This window comes from Anas acuta, chromosome 17 (genome assembly GCF_963932015.1).
Source record: "Anas acuta chromosome 17, bAnaAcu1.1, whole genome shotgun sequence".
NCBI lineage: Eukaryota > Metazoa > Chordata > Aves > Anseriformes > Anatidae > Anas > Anas acuta.
In genome coordinates, this window is record NC_088995.1 from 10,235,215 (window position 1) to 10,257,577 (window position 22,363).

A 22,363-nucleotide genomic window follows, 5' to 3' on the forward strand; every position below is an offset into this window, starting at 1 on the left:
GCGGGTTCGAGGCTGCCCTCGGCCCGGTTCCGCCACCGCCACCCCCCCCCCCAGCCGGGAAATCAGCACAGCGGGCACACGGTGGGTATCGAGGAACCTTTACTCCAGGATTCAAGCCGCGACCGAGGAAAGAGCAGAGTTCGGCGGTTTGACTCGGCCACCCGCCCCCCCGGGAGTGGTGGCAGCCAGGTTCCTGCAGGCAGGGCTCTGTGTCCTCGGGCAGACAGCCAGGTCCTGCCTCTCCCTACGCCTGCCATCAGTTTCCTACAACAGGTTACGGTATCTCAACTATTAAATGGCATGTTATTAATTATAAATATAAAAAGCAATTACAGGGGTCTGTGTCAGAGCCTGGGATTCCTTAGGCTGCATCGTAACCCAACACCTGAAGCTAAGATCAAAGAGACTCCCTGCACGCCTAAGTGTTAGACTTCATTTGCACCACACCAAAAAGCTTACCTGAAATTGTGGCAAAACTTAGATAGAGGAAAATATCAAGCACAGAGCAACAGGAGACCATCATCACTCAGGATATAAGAGGGTAGGATGTACTCTAACGATCAGACCTTTTAGTAAGGTAGAACTGCTTGGTTTTCCTTCTCAGCTTCATCCAAGATAGGCTTTCCCTCTTTACAACACATACAAAGGACCGCTTCAGAATTCCTAGAACTTAATTTTCGACTGAAAATTAAGACAGTCTGACAGCACAGTGTTCCTGTGTTGCAACTGCAATAACTAAGATCCATTATGCTGCAATTGTTATTTTATTTTCCTCCTAACTGACTGATGGTTACACAACTTAGGGCTTTCTTCCCTTTTTGCGCAGGGACTGGCCTTCTCCTGAAAAGGCAATAAACCGACTTCCAGATTCATCCTGGATAAAGGAGAGAAGAAAAAGATTATCTCTTTGCTCGCTGCTTATGTGTGATCAAAGCTGAATTATCATTATAAAGAACGTTCCATCACAGCAACAAAACACTCTATACCTTTCACGTTCTTACTCTATATAATACCCACTTTTTTTCCTGGAAATAAAACATGAGCACTTCTGTGACCTTTCACCTACTTGGAACAAGTATTCTCTGACTTACTAAATTTATATTGGTCCTATCTTACATCAGCAAGCAAGGACATTGGAGGTTGCTTTCAACTAAACCAAACTCACTGATGCTGCTTTTTAACAGAAGTACTCTGGGAAAAATCAAGTATGGAGAGGGAAATCAGACATTTGGGCAATGGCTTGAATGTTCTAACTGTGCAGATTTGGCAAGATCCAACCTCACTTACCTCTTCAACTTTCTTAACGAGTGGACGTGAGTTTCTAATGAACGTGATTCTACCAATCTTGAAGTCATAGTTGGGTATTCCTCTGGAAAAGCAGCATAAATACATTATGAAAGAAGAAATGTTACACCTACCTTCAGTGAAACATGATATGGAACACAGCGAGACCTATCCCATGCCTTTCAACACTGTACCAATACTGGCTGCAAAATTTTCATTACAAGTTATTCCAGATTTAAACCACTGAATTATTTCCTGAAGGTAGGCATACGGTACATAAAGTAAGTAATGAGAAACTGGAGCTGATGTAGGAGGTTGGCTGTAGGCATGTTTATACATAGCCTGTTGTTTCCATGGGGCCAGGGACACCCTTTTCCAAAAGAGTTCAAATTTTATTATGACATGCATACATGATAACACAGAAACACATCCCTGCGCACTTCCATTAAGTCTGAATTTAGAAGCTTTTGCAAAAATGCACAGCTTGGCACTGGTTACCCACTCATCTCAGAAAAAGATTTCACATTAGAAAATTAACAGGAACTCTGTGCATCACTCAATCCAGCCCACCAGTCCAGTCAATACCTGCTGCCTCTTCCCTCTTATCTTCTTCTCCAGAACCAGAGTTAAGAAAGTTTTTGCAATATTTATTAACTTAGAATCTGCACCTTAAGTAGTTAGGGAAGTCACAGTCTAAAAAGCAAGACTGGGTATTTTTAAATGCAAACCTTTAAGGAAATTAACTTGTTTATATTGTAGGAACATAAAAAAAAATACACTCCAACACAGATTCTTCACTTGCTGACAACTGATTGAAAAAAACATACCTTCGAATATCTCCTGGTTTAATTGGTGATGGACTAGGCTCAACACCTTTCTTCTTGCCATCCAATCTGTTCCCAGAACCAGAGAATGCCTATGTACACAAATAATGGTTTTAATTTAATGGTATCTTGTATCTGAAAGCACACTGCACAGAGATATCGCATTCTGTGAAAAACTCACTATCACTTTTATTTCTTTTATTCAGTATGTTTCTATTCAAAGTACATATAATAAGCTGATTAGCCCTGGCTATAGGTGTACGTCTCAGTCATCTTATACACTGGCCTATTAAGGACAGCAAGTCACACCATTTCTGGCTGTAAACACCACAAAACAGTTACAGACACTTGCCAATTAATAACAACCACACCTATAAGAGTTCTTTGAGGTACTGGTATTTGGCAGTTGTTTGGAACACCCTTCCCTCATGGTTTCACAACACTCAGAATAGAGCATAGAGCACTTACACGAAATCCTACGTCACTCACATATCCACTGTGGTCTGCTTCAACATCCTGTGAGGGAAAAAACAAGTTACTTCATTGTGTTCATGTTGTGATAGGAAAAACAAATGAAAACTGTTCTTTATACTTCTTAACAAACAAAAGTTTAGAAAAAAATATTTCCAAAAATCAACAGTTGTTAAACAACCATCAATGAAGCAAAAAGCAACTGATCAGTACAGCTTAGTCTTAGCAAAGCGTTTCAGGGAAAAAAATTATGTTGGTGCTCACTGCTCTATCACAACTGAGGCAGATTACTAGTGAATGCATTTTGTAAAACAGTAGTTTAACTTACTGCGGTATCTTCATGTTGTGCACTTCTTTCTGGTTCTTTGTACCCCAAAGGAGCATCAAAATCCACCTATTTAAGTAGGATAAATAAGCATGACTGATATTTCTCTCTTAATCATATGCTATATACTATTATTCCTCAAAACTTCACAACTAATGCTCCATTTTAGTCTAGAAAGAACTAGGAAGAACCTAAATATTTGTTATTTTAGTTTGAAAAAAAAAAAAAAAAAAGGCAAACAAACACCACCACAGTAAGCCTCCCAGGGATGAATCTTAGCATGCAATTGAAACAGACCAGTAAAACAGCACCCAGTGCCACCGGAGATTTAATCAAGACAGGCTCTGAAATAAGACTCTATGGATTGTAAAACATGTCGAATCTAAACATGAAATTCCAGACGCTGAAGTCACCTGACGGTACGTGAAGTGAAGTGCAGATCATGATCAGAGACCTGAGGTGTGGTTACAAGGGTACATGGAGTGCCTCCCTATCCCATCTGATTCTGCCTTTCCTGCAGCACCAGACATGTTTGGTGTGCAGTGCTATCAGTGAACAAGATGCCCTCTCCTTTGGGGATGACACAGTAAAACCAGACTTCCCACAACAGTTTTAACTTACATTCATATCACATTCTATGATGGACACAGCCTTATCTGGTTTGGTCTCCATTACCCGAAGCTCGTAGATCTGAAACAATTATGATAAATATTTTAAGATTGCACATTTTTAGATGAACAAAGGAGTTCAACTTACGTATAAGAAAACTAATGCTAAGACTTTCTCTGCAGAAAAAAAATGCCTCTAAAAGAATACAACAACAAAGATTTAAATTTGATTGCTATTTTGTTGGAGCTAGAGAACCTCTCTTCCTGAACTCTTACTGTACCTTAATATGCATTTTTGAAGTTAAATTTTGGATTCAGGCTAATTTCTGTCCCATGATTTTTAAGAATTTCAACAGCATTATATTTTTTTCCACTCATGAACCAAAAACCAGTAGTTAAACATCAGCTCTGAAGAGGGCATAACTGACCCCCTTTTTTCTCCAATGGGAAACTGATTGTGAAATCCACTGTCTGGGATCACTTGTCAACAACATTGCACAGCTCCATGCTGATGAGTCAAGCACCAACATTCAACAACTGTGCTTAGTCTCCCAAATGATCAAATGTGCGTGTGCTGCCAGCAGCTTTACCTACTAATACTCAACTATGACTACATGTTGTGAATAGATTTTAAAGTGGTCACAATCTACTGAAATACAAAGTACTTTACATTGGACAGAATTTGTTTCATCAAATTGGTGTTATCTAAAGGAAATCTAAGTGGAACAGAGTTGTATGTCATACCTTCTCATTGTAGTTGATGGCAATAACGTCCCCAGTAGTTAGACAAGCAAAGTTTCTCAATGCATTTTCTAATCTTTGGAGTATGTTAAGATGAATTAATTGTTTTCAAGTGATACGTCAAAGCTTTCAAGTTACTATGTTACAGAACTCTGATTCGTGGTCTCTCAAATATGGCTTAAAAGTCATCAGCACGCAGACAGCCTTTTAATAAGCATCAAGGCGTACAAGTCCTTCTGGACATGGTCTAACAGCCGCTTAAACTCTTTGGACTTTCAGCTGAGATTTACGTTTCTTCACACTCCAGGCTATGCTTTGTGCCGGCAGTCTGCAACATAAGCTCTCCCCGATTTTTGTTTTCAGAAAGAGCAGTAGTAGTTACCTATTTCTGGAAAAGCACGAGCCATGTCTGAAAAGCTAGCTCTGCATCATTACAATTTGGGAGAAAACCTCTGTTCTCTGCTCCACTGTTGAATAGAAAGGATACACAGCTTTGGGGTTGGTGATGTCAAGAAAATCAGGACTCTGTGGCTGAAATTTCGAGTAAGTAGCAACTTGAAGATTAACACTCTCCACTTGTACCAGGCCTCCCTCTTCCAGCAGCAAGTTCTGCATCATCTGCAAGAATAAAAACAAAGACATAAACCAGCACATTAACACTACTGATGTCTTTATTTCTCTTTCCTTTATATTTATTTGTTATTTTAGTTTGGAAAAAACCCTATATATTCTCTTTACTTATATTTGCCAGGGCCACCATCTTCCCTGAAATGCACCAGTTTACGAAGTCTTAATTTCAGGAAGAAAACAGTCAGGTGGAGCTTAAATAGCAACCTACTTTGCATACTTGGTTAAACTCCCACTGAGGGAAACCTGAGCTGTGACTGAAAGCCGCTTTATGGACATTACTAGCAAAGACATGCAATTTCAAGAAAATTATGCCTCTTTAATGTTACACTGGCAACTCATTAATCCTGCTCTTCAGGTTTCAACAGTTCAGCAGAAGACAACTCACCCAGTGTGGCAGGTAACATATGCCCTCATCAGCCACAAACTCGAGCACTCCACAGTGTGTCATTCGGTCTGAATTTTTATTCGTCAGCTTAAATAGCATCGGGTAAGTAATATTAAGTCGGCCTGGCAAGAGAGGAGAAAAATATTTGCTTAAAGCTATTAGCACATTTCTTAAGTTTTCAGAGATGGAACACTAGCAAAAGTACGGGCCATAGGAAAAGAGGATTTCCCCCCACCACCACCATTATTCCAACTTCATTCTCTCCTGGATTTGTACTTTTGGAGATACCTGAATACTGTATTGTCATTGCACTTCAAGCTTTAAGTGTCTCTCCAACGTTTTCCTAAGCTCAGAGATGGGTATTTGCACAGGAATCTATTATTGCTATGGCCTTGTGGTGTTACTGGTTAGTTCCTACCTGTACTAACATCCCTGACTATTTGAAGAATAGATCCTGACTTATTAGAATCACTGTGAGAAGTGAGTTAATACTAAAACTCAGAGGGGGAAAAAAAGCCTTAGTTAAAGAGCCAAGTAAACACCATTAACCCTACTTTCAAAGTTCATTTTTCACTTTTTGTTTTTTGAAGACAGAATTTTGTTTCAGACAGCAGCATCCAAGCAAAGCAGATTGAGGTTAAGAATCCACTGGACTAATTATTATATTGAGTATGCCATTAATACTTAATAAGTATTGATTCACGTCTCAGGCAGCCTGATGCTTCAGTTGTCTGTACTCAGACAGCCTTCCTCCACTCCTTTAATTCTGAAAGATAAAATTCCTCCAATTCCTCCAAAATACATTTTTTGAGTAACTTAGTCTTATAATCTCTATTTAGATTGGATTCAAATAGGTAACTAAACAACTGTGGTATTTGCTTATGCTTTTACTCATATTTCTAACAGCGTTATTCCAGAACAAAATATTCACTTACTGAGTTGATCCAGAGCAGAAGGTGGCATAATTACTGCAGAAATGAAAATGAAAGTAAAATTAGGAAAATTACAGCTGTATAAAGATAAGCTTACATACTATTTTATTACTACCATCACCTAGGGTTACATTTGTTCTAAAAACTCCCGTAAGCTCTTTTGAGCCAGAGATTCCAGCAGAATCAGTCACGAGTGTATCTGCTAGCCTGGAGATTTTAGAATTTAATCACAAGTAAGAGAAGGCAGGGTTTTACAAGCTGTGGTACTGAAGGAAGTGCTTCCTAGAGATAATTGTCTCTGCTCATATAATCGATTGAAGAATGCCAGCTCTGAACAACATCGCATTATCCCGACAGCCTGAAACCCAGCGGGCCGATCTATTTGCTTTGTGCCAGCTCGGAGAGCTACAACGAGGGGGGGGCACCGAGACTTTAAGGTGTGAGCTCCCACAGCTCACCGCGGGGCCAGGAATTGGCCAAGAGACTTTGACAACAAACAGAGAAGTGCCTGCTAACGCTCGCAGGCCAGGACCCGCTCCTCGGTAAGCTGTAACAGAGCGGGCCGGGAAAGCCGAGCCGAGCCGAGCCTTCCTCCTCCTCCTCCTCCTCCTCCTCCTCCTCGCCTCCCGGCTCCCCCCCGCCGGGCGCAGCGCCCCGGGCCCGCTCCGCCAGCCCCTGCAGTAGTCAGAAGAAAACAGGCACATACTCTTCCCGCCTTTCTCCACATCTGACCTGTCATTCGGCCCGGCCAGCATGGACACGGAGAAGCAGCGGTACTGCGTGGAGAAGCGGTTCTGGAACACGCGTGGGATCGGGTGGTCGAACATGTTGAAGGAGAACTGCGGGGACAAGCACACGCAGCCGCCGCGTCAGCGCGGACCCCGGCCCTCCGAGCCCCCCGCAACATCCCCTCAGGGGACGAGCCCCCCCCCTCCCCGCTCCCCCCAGCCCCCCCCCCCCGGCCCGGGCCTCACCATGGCGGCGGCGCGGGGCCCGGCGGCGCTGCGGGCGGGGCCGCTCAGCCGCCGGACGGGGCGCGGCTCCCCGCCCCCGCGGGCCGCCCCCTGGCCGCGGCCATCTTGGGTGAGGGCGGAAGGCGGGGAGGATAGGGAGAGCAGCTCAGCCCCTGAGGTGGCTGGAGGGAGTTGTTTTGGCCTCCCGGCTCCCTCTCGGTGCGGGGGCGGCGAGGAGGCGCGCTCGGGGTTTTGTCGGGGTGGTTTTAACGGTAAGGCGAAAATGTTGCCCTAAACAAAGATGGCGGCAGCGGCGACCTAAAAGCGGCACGGTACTTCCGGCTGACCCCCTTCTATCATTGGCCAGCTGCGCACGTCGCGACGCTTTTACTCCAATCTCATTGGCGAGCAACGCGAACGGCTCGGACGCCTCGCCCAATCCGCGCTGAGAAAGAGAGATCCCCGCTTTCCTATTGGCCAGCCAGCCGCGGCGGGAAGCCCAACGGGGGAGCGGCGCTGCTTTGGCGCCCACTTTGAGTGGGGGCGGCCCGCAGCTGCCGCTGTTCCCCCGCCGCCGCCGCCATGTTCGTGTCCGACTGCCGCCGGGACTTCTACGAGCGCATCGTCAGCCAGGTGCGGCCCTCGGGGGCTTCCAGGCGGCGGCAGCCCCCTCAAGGGCTCCCCGCGGCGGCGCCAGGCGCCTCACGGAGCGGGGCGGCTCGGGCTGAGGAGCCCCCTGAGGAGCCCCCTGAGGCGCCCCCGGGCTCGCTCCGGGCCCCCTGAGGCGCTGGGAGGGCTTCGGGGTTGGGCTGGGCGCTGTGGGTGTTCGTGTCCGGCTGTCGCGTAGCCGAGATGTCCCTGCCTCTGCTTTTGTTTGCTCGTATGTCTCGTTAACAGTTGTGTTGCTGCTTGTCCGGACCCTAAATCTTGCGTTCGTGTCGTCTTTGGGGCTTACCGGGAAGTATTTGTTAAAGTTGTTTGCCTCTTCTCATTTTTTACCCTCAGTTTGCCTTTTTTTCTGTTTGTTTTTCTCCCCCATGGGTCTGTATCCTCAAGGTAAAGCTTCTATTGGTCAGCCTTCTCGTGCTCAGCCTGTGAAGATTATGCATGTGAAAGTATTTCTCTCACCTTCCCAGCTGTAAACAAAAATTGCCAAAAACCCAAACAGGAGATCAGTTGTTCAGCCTAAATCAAGGCTATTTCAGGCTTTGTTTTGGTCCTGATTTCCTACAGGCTTTCTTTAATCAAAGCTGTTTTAGATCACTTGCTAAAACTTACGCTACTCTAGGTGTGTAAAGAAAGTGGTTGCAGGGCTGAGCAGCTCTGAACCTTCAAAATTATGCGCTGTTCACAGGAACCTGAAAAAGTACATTTCCACAAAGCAGCTGACATATTTTAGGTGTAATTTCACTGCTTTAAAGTGAAGCTGTTTACGTTTATAGGGATCCAAGCAATTAATTTTGCATGTAATGCTTGTTGAGAATTAATCCTGTTTTAAGCTTATAATGATCTCTCCTTAAATTTCTTTCTTTCTGTTCTTATAGTGACTGTTTCACATGCTACCACATTAGATTTGACACCTATATTGTTAATACTATTCTTCTATTATTTTTGCAGCGTGTTCTTCTTCTTGTGGCTTCAGATGTTGATGCACTTTGTGCGTGTAAAATACTCCAAGTAAGTCTTTGTTCGTTATCTCCATAGACTAATGGTGAAAGAAAAAAACAATACTGGGATCCGTCCAGTAGGTTTGAACTGGGAAAAGGGTGAATGTTGAAACTAATTTTGTGAAGTATTTTCTTCATGAATTATGATTCATGGGCACACTAAATACGTGGGCACCTCATAAATCATACTCCTGAAGTTTGTGTAGATTTGTTTCATAAATTTTCAAGACAAACACTTATATGAGAAAGAATTCTAGTATAGCTGAGCATTGTAGGTATGGTGGGGAAACCACATTTTCTAACAGCTATTTTTTTTTTATTTTTTTCTTTCCTCCATGTCAGGCTTTATTTCAATGTGACCATGTGCAATATACGCTAGTCCCAGTGTCTGGATGGCAAGAACTTGAAACTGCCTTTCTTGAGCATAAAGATCAGGTAAAAAAAAAAAATAATAATTTAAAAAAAAGTTTGCAGCTCATCTGATATAGGTGTACTTCCTCCCTTTCCCCAACTTAGAACATCAGTAACACTTATTTGTTGCCTCAAAACAGCGGTTAAAATTTAATATACCAGTAACAAATTTGTCAAGTCCTTAACATCAACTCGTTACTGGTTGATTCAACTTGTGTGCACACATTTTGAGATGTGAGAAGTGGTGGGATTGGGTGTCTAACATCCCATCATAAATTTGGTATGTTGCCTTACACTTTCTTCTGTTCTCTGAGGCATCAAATAATAGGGAGTAAGTATTGGTTTTGGCAATGATGAGTGCTTTGGAGTTTTGTAAAGGTATTTTCGGTCTTCTGTTTACTGCTAATTGAAATGAAAAGGTTTTTTCTTTTTTTTGTTACTTCTGTTTGCAGTTCAAATATTTTGTTCTTATTAATTGTGGTGCCAATGTAGACCTGTTGGAGATCTTGCAGCCTGAAGAAGACACTTTTTTTTTCATTTGCGACAGCCACAGACCTATCAATGTTGTGAATGTTTACAATGAGACACAGGTAAACTGTTCTTTTTTTACTGCTTGCGTAATAAAACTGTTGGCATGTTTCCTGTTGTGTGTGGGTGTCTGAATGCTTCCCTGTGTTTTGCAGCACCTTTTACAGTGCTAGCAGTAGGTCAGGATGCACTGCTAATGGATATGTCCAGTAGTAATGTTCACTATCAGAAAAAAAATACTGTTTTCAGTTACAGAAAACTGTAAGTAGAATGATAGCTGTCAGCAATAAACATCAACTTAAACATACTGCTACAAAACAAACTGCTAGAATTTGGAAGATAAGCATTCTCTACAGTGTAACATTTATTATTTCTCAGTATCTAGCAACAGCTACAATCTGAGCAATCTGAGCTCAAATTATCTGAAGGCATGGCTTTAACCAACCACAAATAATTCAGTAATGCTCTAACTATAATCGTACTGATAAAGAATACCGATCTTACTCCTGTGAGGCATAAATAAACATGGTCTTGATAAAACACAAATACTGTTTTTTAATACAAACAATGAATAACAGCCAAAATAGATTTTTAGTTTCTCTTCTTAAGTATCTGAAGCTTTCCCATTTGTCATTTGAAATATTTGCTAATCACTGAATAAGGTACTTTACTTTAAAACACTTTTTTTTTGCTTGCTAGATTAAGCTGTTGGTTAAACCAGATGATGATCTTGATGTTCCTGCTTATGATGATATCTTCAGAGATGAAGAGGAAGAAGAAGAGGAGTCAGAGGCTGAAAGTGATGGGTCAGAACCTTCAGATAAGCGTAGACGTTTTGAAGAGGTTCGTTTCTTCTGCTTCATTTTGAAAAGAAATAAAATAAGTTATTACATGTACTTACAGGAGGTTAAATCATGACTTTTGATTTTTAAAACTTAAAAAATTGTGTAAGATTAAAAGGTAATCTATTATGACTAGTAGAGTTTCACTTGCTTAGAATGTTTATCTAAACTGCACAGAAATATTTTCTCCTTATAAAAACAAACCTAACCTGAACTTGAAGTTGTTTATATATAATACTGTCTTTGTGTAATTGGTAAACTGAAGTAATCTATCTCTGATTACATGCTCTGGGCTTCTTAGTCTAGCAAAACAACCTATCTAGCTATTCGTTTATTTAATTTATTTATTTAATTTAAAATAATCATTTTAGAAGACAGATCACAAATAATTTAGAAATATATTATGTTTGTCCTTTTAGCAATAAATTAACAGAAGTATATTTATGTATAAATTTGTTATGTGTTGTTTGTAGCATATTTTCAATTTATATTGTTCTAGGTAGCAAAGGCATGAGACTAGCAACATTGAGTCCATTAAATGTAAAGAGATCCTTAAAATGTATAGATATCTTAATATTTTTCTATTAACATAGTATATCTTTCCTACTCATCTAGAAAAAGTATTTAATAAGAAAAAACAAGTGCCAGAAAACTGAAGTCAAATCCATAAATACGTTTGAATCTATTAAGTATTTCAGAAAGATACTTGGATTTTTTTCAGGATGCTGCTGCTGTTTATAGAGCTTAAATATACAGCAAGTGACTTTATTCTGAGTTTGATTAATTATTTCATTTTTATTTTTTATCAGTGTCATTTTTATGTTAGAAACTGGTAGGATGCAGCGTTAGTATTGAAAATGCTGTTTACTGAGCCTTTCCCTGCTAGATATCATTAATAGGAATAATTCTTATAGGTCTTGTTAGTTAGGATTTAGTCATTAATCTACCTGGAAAGTTGCTAACTTAGTATTTTTTTTTTTCTAGCCTTTTAACATCTAACTTAATTTGCAGGAGGTAATTGAGAGAACGATGAAAAGACGCCAAAGAAGAGAATGGGAGGCACGCAGGTGTGTTTGACTTTTTTCATGTTGCATATATTTTTTTCTTTCTCTTTTTCTTTGATATAAATATTGACACTATGGTGCCTGATCTGCAAGATGCTTTAGTTCTAGTTCTAATTTAGTTCTAATTTAGTTCTAATTTTCTTCAGCAAATGGAAGGAGATAATAAATATATTAAAAATAAAACTTTTAAACAGATAATAATTGTGAATAATCATTTATAAATTGAGTAGCAAGAGGTTCGGTGCTTCACTATTAAGTAATCATAGTATTATCGCATCTATCTTGGGGTAAAATTTGTACAGATATCTTTCTTTGTAATTCCAGTCTTTTCATTTGGAATGAACAGGAACAAGTGATAAAATGGAGTATGAGAAATCAAGGGTTTAACAAGCTCTTCTTTTTTTACTTCTTCTACAGTTCAGTGTGGCTTCCACATTGTTAGAAAAATTTAGAAAGTTAGAAAGTTTTCTTCAAGTTAGAAAATTGCCTTGCAGAAAAAAAAAACATTTAACCCAAGTTTTTTTTTTTTTTTTTTTCTCAGTGCTAAAATGAAATTAAACATGGAATTGAGAAATAATATTTTATACTTTGAATTGGATGCTACTTGGTTGAATGTTTTTTCTTCTTCTTTTAGACGTGAAATTCTTTTTGATTACGAACAGTATGAATACCATGGGACCTCAGTAAGTATAAATGTTTCATTTGCCATAAAAACACAAGGTGCTACCATAAAGGTAATTGGATAATAACCAATGTTAGAATTATCTAATACCATTTATAAGTAGTAGTACTGTGTTTGATAAGATATGTCATATATTTGCAAGTAGTCTGACTTAGCAGTTTAATGTTTTCTGGTTGTGTGCATCCAGTTTTACTATTAATAAATTAGATATGTCTTAGGAACAGTACTTGTTTTGAAGTACTTTGTTGATTGGTAGACTAGCCATTCTGACACAGTTGACAATACAATGTTAATAGTGGAGAAAAAGAGGTAAACCAGAATTATTAATGTTTTTGTTGTTTGATATTTTTAATGCTGATATGTATTTTAAAAAAAGTTGATAGTGTATTTTTTAATTTTAATCTTGATAAAAATATCTATCCATACACAAAATAATTTTTGCAAAAAGACTTAAAGATTGGGGCGAACTTGTTTTTCTTTCTAAGTTTTCAAAGTGTCAGGATATCTCAAACATATGAAATAGGACACCAAACTGCTCTTTCTGTCATCTAACCTCTTGTCTGATTACTTTTATATTTAAAGTGTTGCTTTATACAGAATGAAGATTTACAGAGCTATATAAGATATTACTCACTCTGCTTAGTATCTTAAAGTAAGACAGCGGCAGGTTACCACACTTGAGTGTGACTTTCTTTAGTAGAATGCTGCTACTTGGCAAATTTAACGGTTTTCTATTTGCATAATGAAGTGCAAGCTTTGTGTTCATCTATCCTCTCTTTTTGCTTTCTTTTTGTGTAGTCTGCAATGGTGATGTTTGATCTGGCATGGATGATGTCTAAAGACTTGAATGACATGTTGTGGTAGGTTGCCATTTCCATTTTTATAGAGACTACTAGTTTTGTTTAACAATAAAAAGAGGCAAGTTTTCCCCAAACTATTTGCTTTCAGTATGAGCTTCCAGTTTATTTCCTCAGTGAGTGTATGTCATAAATTGGAGGACAAACCTGCATAAATTAATTACAAGCAACCAACACAGGTTGGGTGTGAACAAGAGGATGAAACTACTATGTGTATGTCTGTTAAAGAAGAAATATACATAACTTTGTTACTAACTTCAGTGTGGAGTTGGTGAATCCTTCTCCTGACCTGTTCTGTTACATACTAACAGATTTAGGTATAACGTGTATGTGTATATGTGTGTGTATATATATATGTGTGTGTGTATATATATATGTGTGTGTGTGTGTGTATATATATATATATATATATATTACTGTAATATTTTTTTAACTTTTTTTTTTCTCCCTACCACCCCCACCCCTAATTTTAGGTGGGCTATTGTTGGCCTAACAGATCAATGGGTCCAAGACAAAATCACTCAGTAAGAAAGCTTTTTTCTTTTTATTTTTTTTTGAGTACCTGAAAGCAATTAATAATGATCAGGAAACGTGGGAATTTAATATTACACATGATAATTAATAAACAAGGGTATTAAATATCTTAATGATTGCATGTGATCTGATATCTTTTAAAAACAGGAAATGCATTAGAAAAACTGTGTTTTCTTTTCCTAATATTTAGAGTTTTTAAACTATTCACAAAATTATAAAACAATCATTTCTTATATTGGAAGAAATGGTGTTTAGTAGTAGCTTACTTAAATATGAGCTTGATATAGTCAAGAATTTATACAATCATTTTATTAAAGAGGAAAAAATACACATTCCAGCTTCCTTTCTAATTTTGCTTGAAGTTTCAAGTTTTTTCATTCACCCCCCTTTTATTTCATACTAGATACCAGCAGAATTCTCATAGTATACATGTAGATCTTAATCCTGGTTTTCTATTGTTACTTATATACTGATCTCTCTAAAGACATAAATGTAATAAGTAACTGATTTCACTGGTCTGTTTGTCTCTTTGGGCTGGTTTTATTTTAATTTTAATTGCCTGGGTGTATGGCTGAATATTGAAAGAACATTAATGAGTAATTTTATTGTTGTTACTAAGATGTATCTGCAGTTTTTTTGCTGCTGGTTGGCCAATGTGTAATCTCTAGGAAGCATTTTTATGTTGTCATAATCAAGTAGAAAAACACACAGGAAGATACTGAAGTGACAAATTTGTTTTTGTTAAAGAATGAAGTATGTGACTGATATTGGAATTCTGCAGCGTCACGTGTCTCGCCATAACCACCGCAATGAGGATGAAGAAAATTCTCTGTCAATTGACTGCATGCGAATAGCATTTGAATATGAGTATCCTTGCCTAAGATCTGGAAAAACGAACTCTAGCCATTTGATGAACCCCAGATGAGTTTTTATCTAGGAAAAAAAAATCCCAAGCTTCTCTGCTACTCACAACAGAATTAAAAGAAATGGAAATTTGAATGGCTTGTTGAACATATGAGATATTGAAAGAGAAACCTGTGGCTTTACTTCATCTTAACCCTTCAGATTTAGTTATGTGTCAGTGTCCCTTGTCTTGGGGTTTCATGCACACCTACATCTTTTAACTTTCTTATGGAGTATGGGTATATACAATAAATAAGGATAATTCAAGACAACTACCAGTTAGGGAGTTTGGTAACTATTTGTAACTTTAAAGGACATTTATGTTTACAATTATTTCCTATAATTCCTGTTAAGTCTCCGCCTGGCACTTTATCAGCACTGGTCTCTGTATGAAAGTCTCTGTAATACTTCGTATACCTCTGCTAACCTTAAGCTTTGGTCTGTACAAGGGCAGAAGAGGCTACAGGAGTTCTTGGCTGACATGGGGTGAGTTTTAAAAATCTGGTTCTTAATTAATGGATCATTTTTCACTGAATTATATACAAATATTCAGACTATAGCAAAGATCTTTAAGTTTACAAGTACTCAATGTGTTGGTTTTTAAATATGATTGTGGGGCTCTCAGTAGGTTGTGGAGTCTCTTCAAGTTGAATTGTGCAATTTGGGTGTTGCTGTATGAGGAATACTTCAGCTATATGCCTTTACTGAGTAGTGGATTTGTAACAGGCTTTCTCACATCTGTTCCTTAATGACTAAAGAAAAAAGAATGCAAACAAGCTTAGTCAGGCTTCACTTGTTAAAGTATCTGATATTAACATCTTATGAAGAGTAGGCAGGATATATATCTGTTTCTTTTGGCTTACCTAACAATGTATTTTTTCCTTCTGTTTTTAGTTTGCCTTTGAAGCAAGTGAAACAGAAGTTTAATTCCATGGACATTTCTTTGAAAGAAAATCTTAAGGAAATGATTGAAGAATCTGCAAGCAAGTTTGGGTAAATTGTTTTAAATACAAATGTTTTATCTGAAAATACTTTTCAATTAAGTTTAAGTGATTTTATGTGAAGACGATGTAACATCTTTTAGAAGACAGGGGTTTAGATTGACAAAGTAATAAGCTTGTTGTGAATGCTGAGATACGATTTGTCTTCATGTTCTTAAGGTCAGCATACTGAGGAGGTTGCTGATCAATGTTACTAATGTTGCTAATAATGTTTGCTGGCTTTGTCGTTTTGCAGAATGAAGGATTTAAGAGTTCAGACCTTCAGCATTCACTTTGGCTTTAAGAACAAGTTCTTAGCAAGTGATATAGTTTATGCAACAGCTTCTCTCATGGAGAGTATAGAGAAAGAAGGGCCCGAAACAACTAACTTCATTAAAGCTTTGGACAGTCTCTCCAGGTACTAAAAATGTATCTTTATTCTCCTCTAATTTTGTTTAGAGGATGTGGGTTAAATATCTTAACAGATGCATTGATGCCTCACTAAAGAAAAAATGAAGAAAATATCCACATGGATAGTGTTTAAAGGTGTCTCACTGATTTGTGGAAAAGCTGCATCTATATATAAAGTGTTTATTTTACTTTCCTCTGTTGCAGGGGTAACCTGGACAAACTGCACCAAGGACTGGACCTAGCCAAAAAGCAGTTACGAGCCATTCAGCAGACAGTAGCAAGCTGTATTTGCACCAACCTCGTAATTTCTCAAGGGCCTTTTCTCTACTGCTCACTCATGGAGGTCAGAATTCTATTTTTTTTAGCAGTCTCATATTTGAGTGTTGTGTTTGGCTGTCTCATTTTTAAATAACTGTTTTCCGAACTGCTTGGCCCAATATAAATGACTTGATCAGAAATTCATAAAGAATCCATTTATCTGTACTGTACTGTACTCTGCTGGCTCAATATTATTATATACTCTGAAATTCACAACGGAAGAATCTGTTCTCTCAAAGGAGAGGGCTTGATATCAAACTCCGATGCGTGATGTCAAACTCCTAGATTGTAATGATTTTTGTTAGTGTTCTTTGAGCAACACAAAACTTCTAGACATGTCAGTAGCTATTAAATGAATAAGGGGAAGAATCATCTTGCATTATAACTGAAGTAATTCCTTTTTTTAGGGAACACCAGATGTGAGGCTGTTTTCCAAACCAGTGTCTCTGTGCCTGCTCAGTAAATACTTGCTCAAATCTTTTGTTTGCTCTGTAAGTAAATCGGAAGCTTCCAACTTTTGGCCTATGTAATGGTTATTGTTCTGTTGGATACGTGCAGTTGACTTATTAAAAATGTTTTCATAAAATCTTAATTGAAAGTTTTACTGCATAATTTTAGCATCTTTTTGAATGCTGTTCTAGGAAAGATATCTGCCTGGAAAACTTCCTAACAGTAGAAAGCTTTCAATACTAATAAGCTTGAAATATAAATTTTTCATGTAATTTTGTAATTTTGAAGGGACGTTATCACAAAACATGTACTTCAAAAAGTTAGCCTGCCACACACACAAAAGCAGCATTGCAGGACTGGTAATTTTCATCTAAAGATTTGTGTTCATATAAAAACTGGTCTTGACAGCTAATGTAATTGAAAACAAATTGCATCTATCTTCTAAACTATTAGTGACATAAATTAGATTTTAAAAAACAAAGTTCTAATAACTTCTCTTCACAGTGAGCATTTACTGATTTCTAAATGAAACTTATGGTGGTCCAGCTTTGTCACATTGCATCTGCCTGTCCTTGTTTTGGGCGTTTGACATGCTGAGTAAACTAGTCCACTGCTAGGAGCAGAACAGCATTTAAAACTTACTGTGAAACATCTGTCTTGAGAACAGAACACTTTAAACAAACTCCTACTTCTAAAGCATCTAAAAATGTCAACATCTTCATAAGTATTTTTGGATTTACTTAAATTACAAAATTTGTTAAAAGTTACAGCTTGGTGTTATAAAAAAAAAAATAATAGGGCAGGGATAATGATTTCTAGAGTAATTTCAATGAAAATTCTAATTTCAATATAAAACAGCTATTGCTAAAAATTACACCCTGCCCAAGTTTTTAAGATGGTGGTGGTGTTTAAAGAGTTTTTTTCTTCACTGTAAATTTTATCTTGTCTCTCCATACCATCTCTGTGCTCAAATGGAATGCAAGGTTGGAGAATTGACATCTGTTTGTCCTTAAAGTAAGAAAAAAGGAAACTAGGAGATTAGACAAAGAAATCACTTTCTGTTCAAATGCATTATAGTTGTGTCCCTAGGTGAATATTAGTATTACTATCTCACATATTAAGCTGAAACTAAATTTTTTCCTGAGTTTGGTCTGACAAAGGGACTTTCTGTCTTCCAGACGAAAAACAAGCGCTGTAAACTGCTGCCTCTGATAATGGCTGCACCAATGGATGTTGAACAGGGAACTGTGATCATGGTGGGGATTCCTCCAGAGACAGAAAGTTCTGATAAAAAGAAGTAAGGATCTTGTTTGAAAGTTCTGACTAAAGGTTATCCATAGACTTTTGCTTTCTCTGAAACAACTGAATCTTTCCTGTACTTGCTGTATATATTGACTTGAACTGTATCTTTCTTAAAAATGTGCTTTTGCATATTGTATAAGTGAGATGCTTTGAGGGAGGATATAGGTGTTTTCTAGCTTCCTTGTACATTTTTTCTCCATCTTAACTACTTATTTCTTTGTCTTAAAAAAGAAAGGGAATTCTCTATATGTCCTATGACTTCATTTCTTAAACCCTACAATGTTAAGGTTTTTCACTTATTCAAGTGAAGTGTATGTTGAATACATGAGACAAAAAAATATCTAGATTTTTTTTTAGCTCTCAGCAAGGAAAAGTTCCATGCTTCTGCTTTAGTTAATGTCCTTTTCTGTAATACTCATTTTAATATTTATTTTCCTGTGAAAATGAAGTTAGTTAACTCTTAATAGCTAAGTCCTGACTTTTCACAGTATCTGTCACATTTTACAAAAGAGCTGAGTTGTAATGATAGAAGACTTCAGTTTTAATTTAATAGTTAATACTAAGTTAGGAAGAATGATCTTATTTGATTCTTGTATGCAGTGCATAAGACATCGTGCATCCTCTGTAAATGCCATGTGCTTGTAGGCAATTGTATGTACTTCAGAAAATACATATTGGGAGGGAAAGTATCTTTTCCTTGAATTAAGTACTTAAGAAATATCTAGTCTCTTAATGAGTGGTACCTTCCAATATATGATTAATTCATGTTTCTGTTCATCTTTAGCTTTTTTGGAAGAGCTTTTGAGAAAGCTGCGGAAAGTACCAACTCCAGGACTTTACATAACCATTTTGACATGTCAAGTGAGTAATACTGTATTTTATTTCACTTATTTCACTCACAACATAGTCCTTTAGGGGTCAGTGTTTACACAGCCTCCATAAAGCATAATGAGTATAGACAATATACTCATTTGTGTATGTCTTATATGTGTTTAATTTTTGCATCTATATTACATACTGTTCCTGAGTCTAGTATAAACACAAACTGTGTATTAGTTCAGCAGTCTTTGTCAGTGGTATCAGAGGTGTTTGAATCTTTTTGAGACAATGTAAATTTTGCACAGTAATGATTTTAAAATGTGCACTTCAGTTAATCTCTGAGGTTATCTGAGGGTTTTTATATGTAGCAGCCAAACCAGGCATGATATTGATGTTATGATGTTATGAGGTGAATTCTTTATCGAGTGTTTGAAAAGTGAGATACTTATGCAATGAGATTTTAAATAAGTATACTTGGAACTAATATTTGTCAAGCATGACACCTGAAGTATCTTTCTGTTATTGAATCTTGTAATAAGTATTTCATGTTTTAGTAATTGAATTGAAAACAGAAGATCGGAGCAAATTTCTGGATGCACTCATTTCTCTCCTGTCATAACGGTAAGATAGTTTAAAAAGGATTAATTCAGAATTCAATCACAGTTCAAGTTAGTAACCAAATGACATTCATGTATTATCTGTAGAATAATGCACCAACTTTCAATGAAAAATGTAGAGAGAAAAGGAGAAAGTTTCTTACAAAGGCAATTGTTTATTCTCTTGTGAGGAGGCAGACAATGTATGAACAGAGTAACTTTTTTCCTTCAGACATTTAATTATGTTTCATCATGAGGCTTTATAACAAAGCTTTTCTTCATTATTATTAACTTTCTGTGGCTTTTTAACTTCAGCTGGAGAAGGACCAGCTCTTTTTGTTGTGAGAGGAGATGGACATGTTAGTTAATTGCGATTGATAGTCTGTCACTGACTTTTAATTATGATAACTTGTTTGAGCTCAGGGTGGAATCTTGGCCATAAGAATACAATTCTTTGCTTTGAGGTTAATGTAGAATGTGCATTTATTTACTTATTTTTACTTCTACAGTGTTCAGTTTTATGTTAGTGTGTAGTTTTTATCTGGACTAAAGATAGGCATTTAAGACCTTAGTTGTGACTATTTGCTTCACAGTAATTCAAATTCTTCTTTAAAGCTAATTTAGGGTAAGACAAGCTTTACTCTAGATCTAATGAGACACTACAATTGTTGCAGCTGTCTTCAAATATGGACTGCTTTACGATGATGACATATTTTCATTGGTTTCTGTTTGTGTGTGCATATTTATCTCAGTCATCCGTGGGGATAGCTTGCTTTCTCCCAGAGAAGAAGCTAAACTAAATCATTTTGTAATGTTCGTTCAGAACAACATGCGAGACTGCCTGAAAGTATCTAAAGTAACTCCTGGTTCTTTTATGCCTAGATGAAGATTTGATCTTTAGTATTCACACATGAGGTAATCTCACAATGTTATCTTTATACCATGTATACAAAACAAAGCAGTAAAGTGAAGGCTTTGACAAGAGTCTGTGAATGTAGATAGGCCTAGGCAAATGACAAAATGACTTACCTTTTTTCAATGAGTATTGAAGCTACAATTTTTCCTCTTCTGTTCATTCAGAAGTTTGAAACAGTGGGTCAATAACTGCAGCTGTTCGTTAGACAGCATAGCCATTCTTGGCTTCCAGGATTACTACGTCTGTTTGTTTCTTTGTTTGTACTCTATGGATCATTTCATATTGTCTTCTGTTCTTGTCATGCAGCGATGCATTTTGGCTCCTCGTGCTGGAAGCTGAGGATCAGATGCTATGAAATTATTTCAGATGTTCCAAAGTTCATGGTGCTGCAGTTGTGATGTTCATCTCGTTTTTGTTTTTTTTCTTAAATGTGCAGATACAGGACTGTTGTTTTTATGTTTCTTAGGAGGTTAAGAGGATTTTAATCTGAGCACACAGATATTTAATACTGCTTCTTTGTAAAAACCTAATCTTTGTAATGGCAAGACGTGTCAACTTAGGTGTGTTTGTAAATTGAGTTTCTGTTTGTCAAACCTGCTTCTATTAGTAGATGTGATGTTTAGATACTGCTTAATCACAGAAAATAGGTTTTGAAGTTCTGTATTTATTTTTGCATTGTATTGCCATTCAAATATTCTTTTAAAAATTTATAGAATGCTTTTAATTTATCTTTTTTTATAAGAAACTTGTTGAAAACTCCCCTTGGACTTCTACAGTATTGAAAATCTTTTTTAATACTATCAGGTTGAGGTCTTGTACTTTAGTTGAAATAACTGCTTTGTGATGCAGGTTTTATGAATTTTAGGGCTTTTAAAATCTAAGTACTAAGAAAACTGTCAAGTACCAGGTTAAAACATAAACTATGGAGTACCGATATCAGTAAAACTTTTAGTCTTGCATTATGATACTGTATTGTCACTTGTATATTGGCTTTGGGAATAATTTTCCAGAAAGGAATCAACAATAATATGATAATTGTGCATGGACTATAGCATTGTAAATACTGACAGACTAGATCTATCCATTTCTATAACAGAAACTTAATTTCATTCTGATCATATGAAATTTTATTGCATTTTAGACTTATCCTGCTTCATATGGGGTGGGTATGTATATGTGTATGTTCAAAATTCTTTTTGTCTTGCCATGTTTGCTGGAATTATGAATGACTTTAATAGTTTCAGTGTACTGTAAAGGTTATGTATCATTGCGTCATATTTTGTACAGACTTAATACAAGTTAATTTAATATTAAATGTGATTTAGATGTAGCCAATGGAAAACTAATTAATCTATATATTTTATTCAAACAAAAGCATTTTTTAATGCTGTCATTTTATCCGAGCAATAAAATCCCTGTGCCAAACTATGGTGACTAAAAAAGTTGTGCTTTCTTAGATTTAGTGCTGTGTTCAATACATGGCATAGTCTTGCGACTGGTGGGTATCTTGGCAAATCATTACCATTATTTTCTTTGAGGTTTTGTTTCTACTGTTTTTGCTTCATCCTCATTAGAAGCTCTGCGTGAATCCCTTCGTCTCACCTCACTAATTCTCATTTGCTGTTGTGTTCCCCCAACCCTTTGTTTTCACTCCAGTTCCCTGTCAGGGTATGTTTGATTTCTACTGCTACTGCATTTACTTGATATTCTGATAAATGCAGATCTTGCCTTGCATTAAAGAAAAGTTGAGCATGTATGTGCATGTATGTATCTGTGTTAGTAGGTGACTAGCACGTCTTAAAATGGACAAATTCACAGGCAAATTGTTCCTTTAGGATAAGCATATTGTGTTCTGCTGGGAGGATGAGAAAGGGGAGCTATTTTTTTGTGCTGAGATGTCTTGTTAATTGCTTTACTGGCCATTTCTTTG

At 37.4% G+C, this 22,363-nt stretch overlaps 2 protein-coding genes across 4 annotated transcripts; one reads left to right on the plus strand and one right to left on the minus strand.

The window, feature by feature from the left end:
- Window positions 1–82: 82 nt before the first annotated feature.
- Window positions 83–7,316, minus strand: UFD1 (ubiquitin recognition factor in ER associated degradation 1). Of its 2 annotated transcripts, none has more exons than XM_068654280.1 (12): window positions 7,175–7,316; window positions 6,907–7,039; window positions 6,204–6,236; window positions 5,269–5,390; window positions 4,741–4,871; window positions 4,257–4,329; window positions 3,526–3,594; window positions 2,908–2,973; window positions 2,577–2,624; window positions 2,112–2,200; window positions 1,288–1,369; window positions 83–874 (listed from the first exon to the last, which is right to left on the minus strand). In XM_068654280.1, exons 1-12 carry the CDS (start codon window positions 7,175–7,177, stop codon window positions 800–802), a joined length of 924 nt encoding a protein of 307 aa, XP_068510381.1. In that variant the 5' UTR covers window positions 7,178–7,316; the 3' UTR covers window positions 83–799. The 2 variants fall into 2 exon arrangements, with proteins under 2 accessions (XP_068510381.1, XP_068510382.1); XM_068654281.1 differs by having other exon boundaries at window positions 6,933–7,039; window positions 7,175–7,192.
- A 111-nt stretch (window positions 7,317–7,427) lies between these two features.
- On the plus strand, window positions 7,428–21,861 carry CDC45 (cell division cycle 45). 2 transcript variants are annotated; one of them, XM_068654278.1, is made up of 19 exons: window positions 7,428–7,786; window positions 8,771–8,830; window positions 9,163–9,255; window positions 9,684–9,821; window positions 10,459–10,602; window positions 11,613–11,668; window positions 12,300–12,348; window positions 13,146–13,207; window positions 13,678–13,728; window positions 14,486–14,605; window positions 14,996–15,127; window positions 15,536–15,634; window positions 15,878–16,039; window positions 16,237–16,375; window positions 16,758–16,841; window positions 17,979–18,097; window positions 18,887–18,963; window positions 19,476–19,542; window positions 20,740–21,861. In XM_068654278.1, exons 1-18 carry the CDS (start codon window positions 7,736–7,738, stop codon window positions 19,538–19,540), a joined length of 1,701 nt encoding a protein of 566 aa, XP_068510379.1. In that variant the 5' UTR covers window positions 7,428–7,735; the 3' UTR covers window positions 19,541–19,542; window positions 20,740–21,861. The 2 variants fall into 2 exon arrangements, with proteins under 2 accessions (XP_068510379.1, XP_068510380.1); XM_068654279.1 differs by lacking the exon at window positions 20,740–21,861 and adding an exon at window positions 20,598–20,729.
- Window positions 21,862–22,363: the final 502 nt, after the last annotated feature.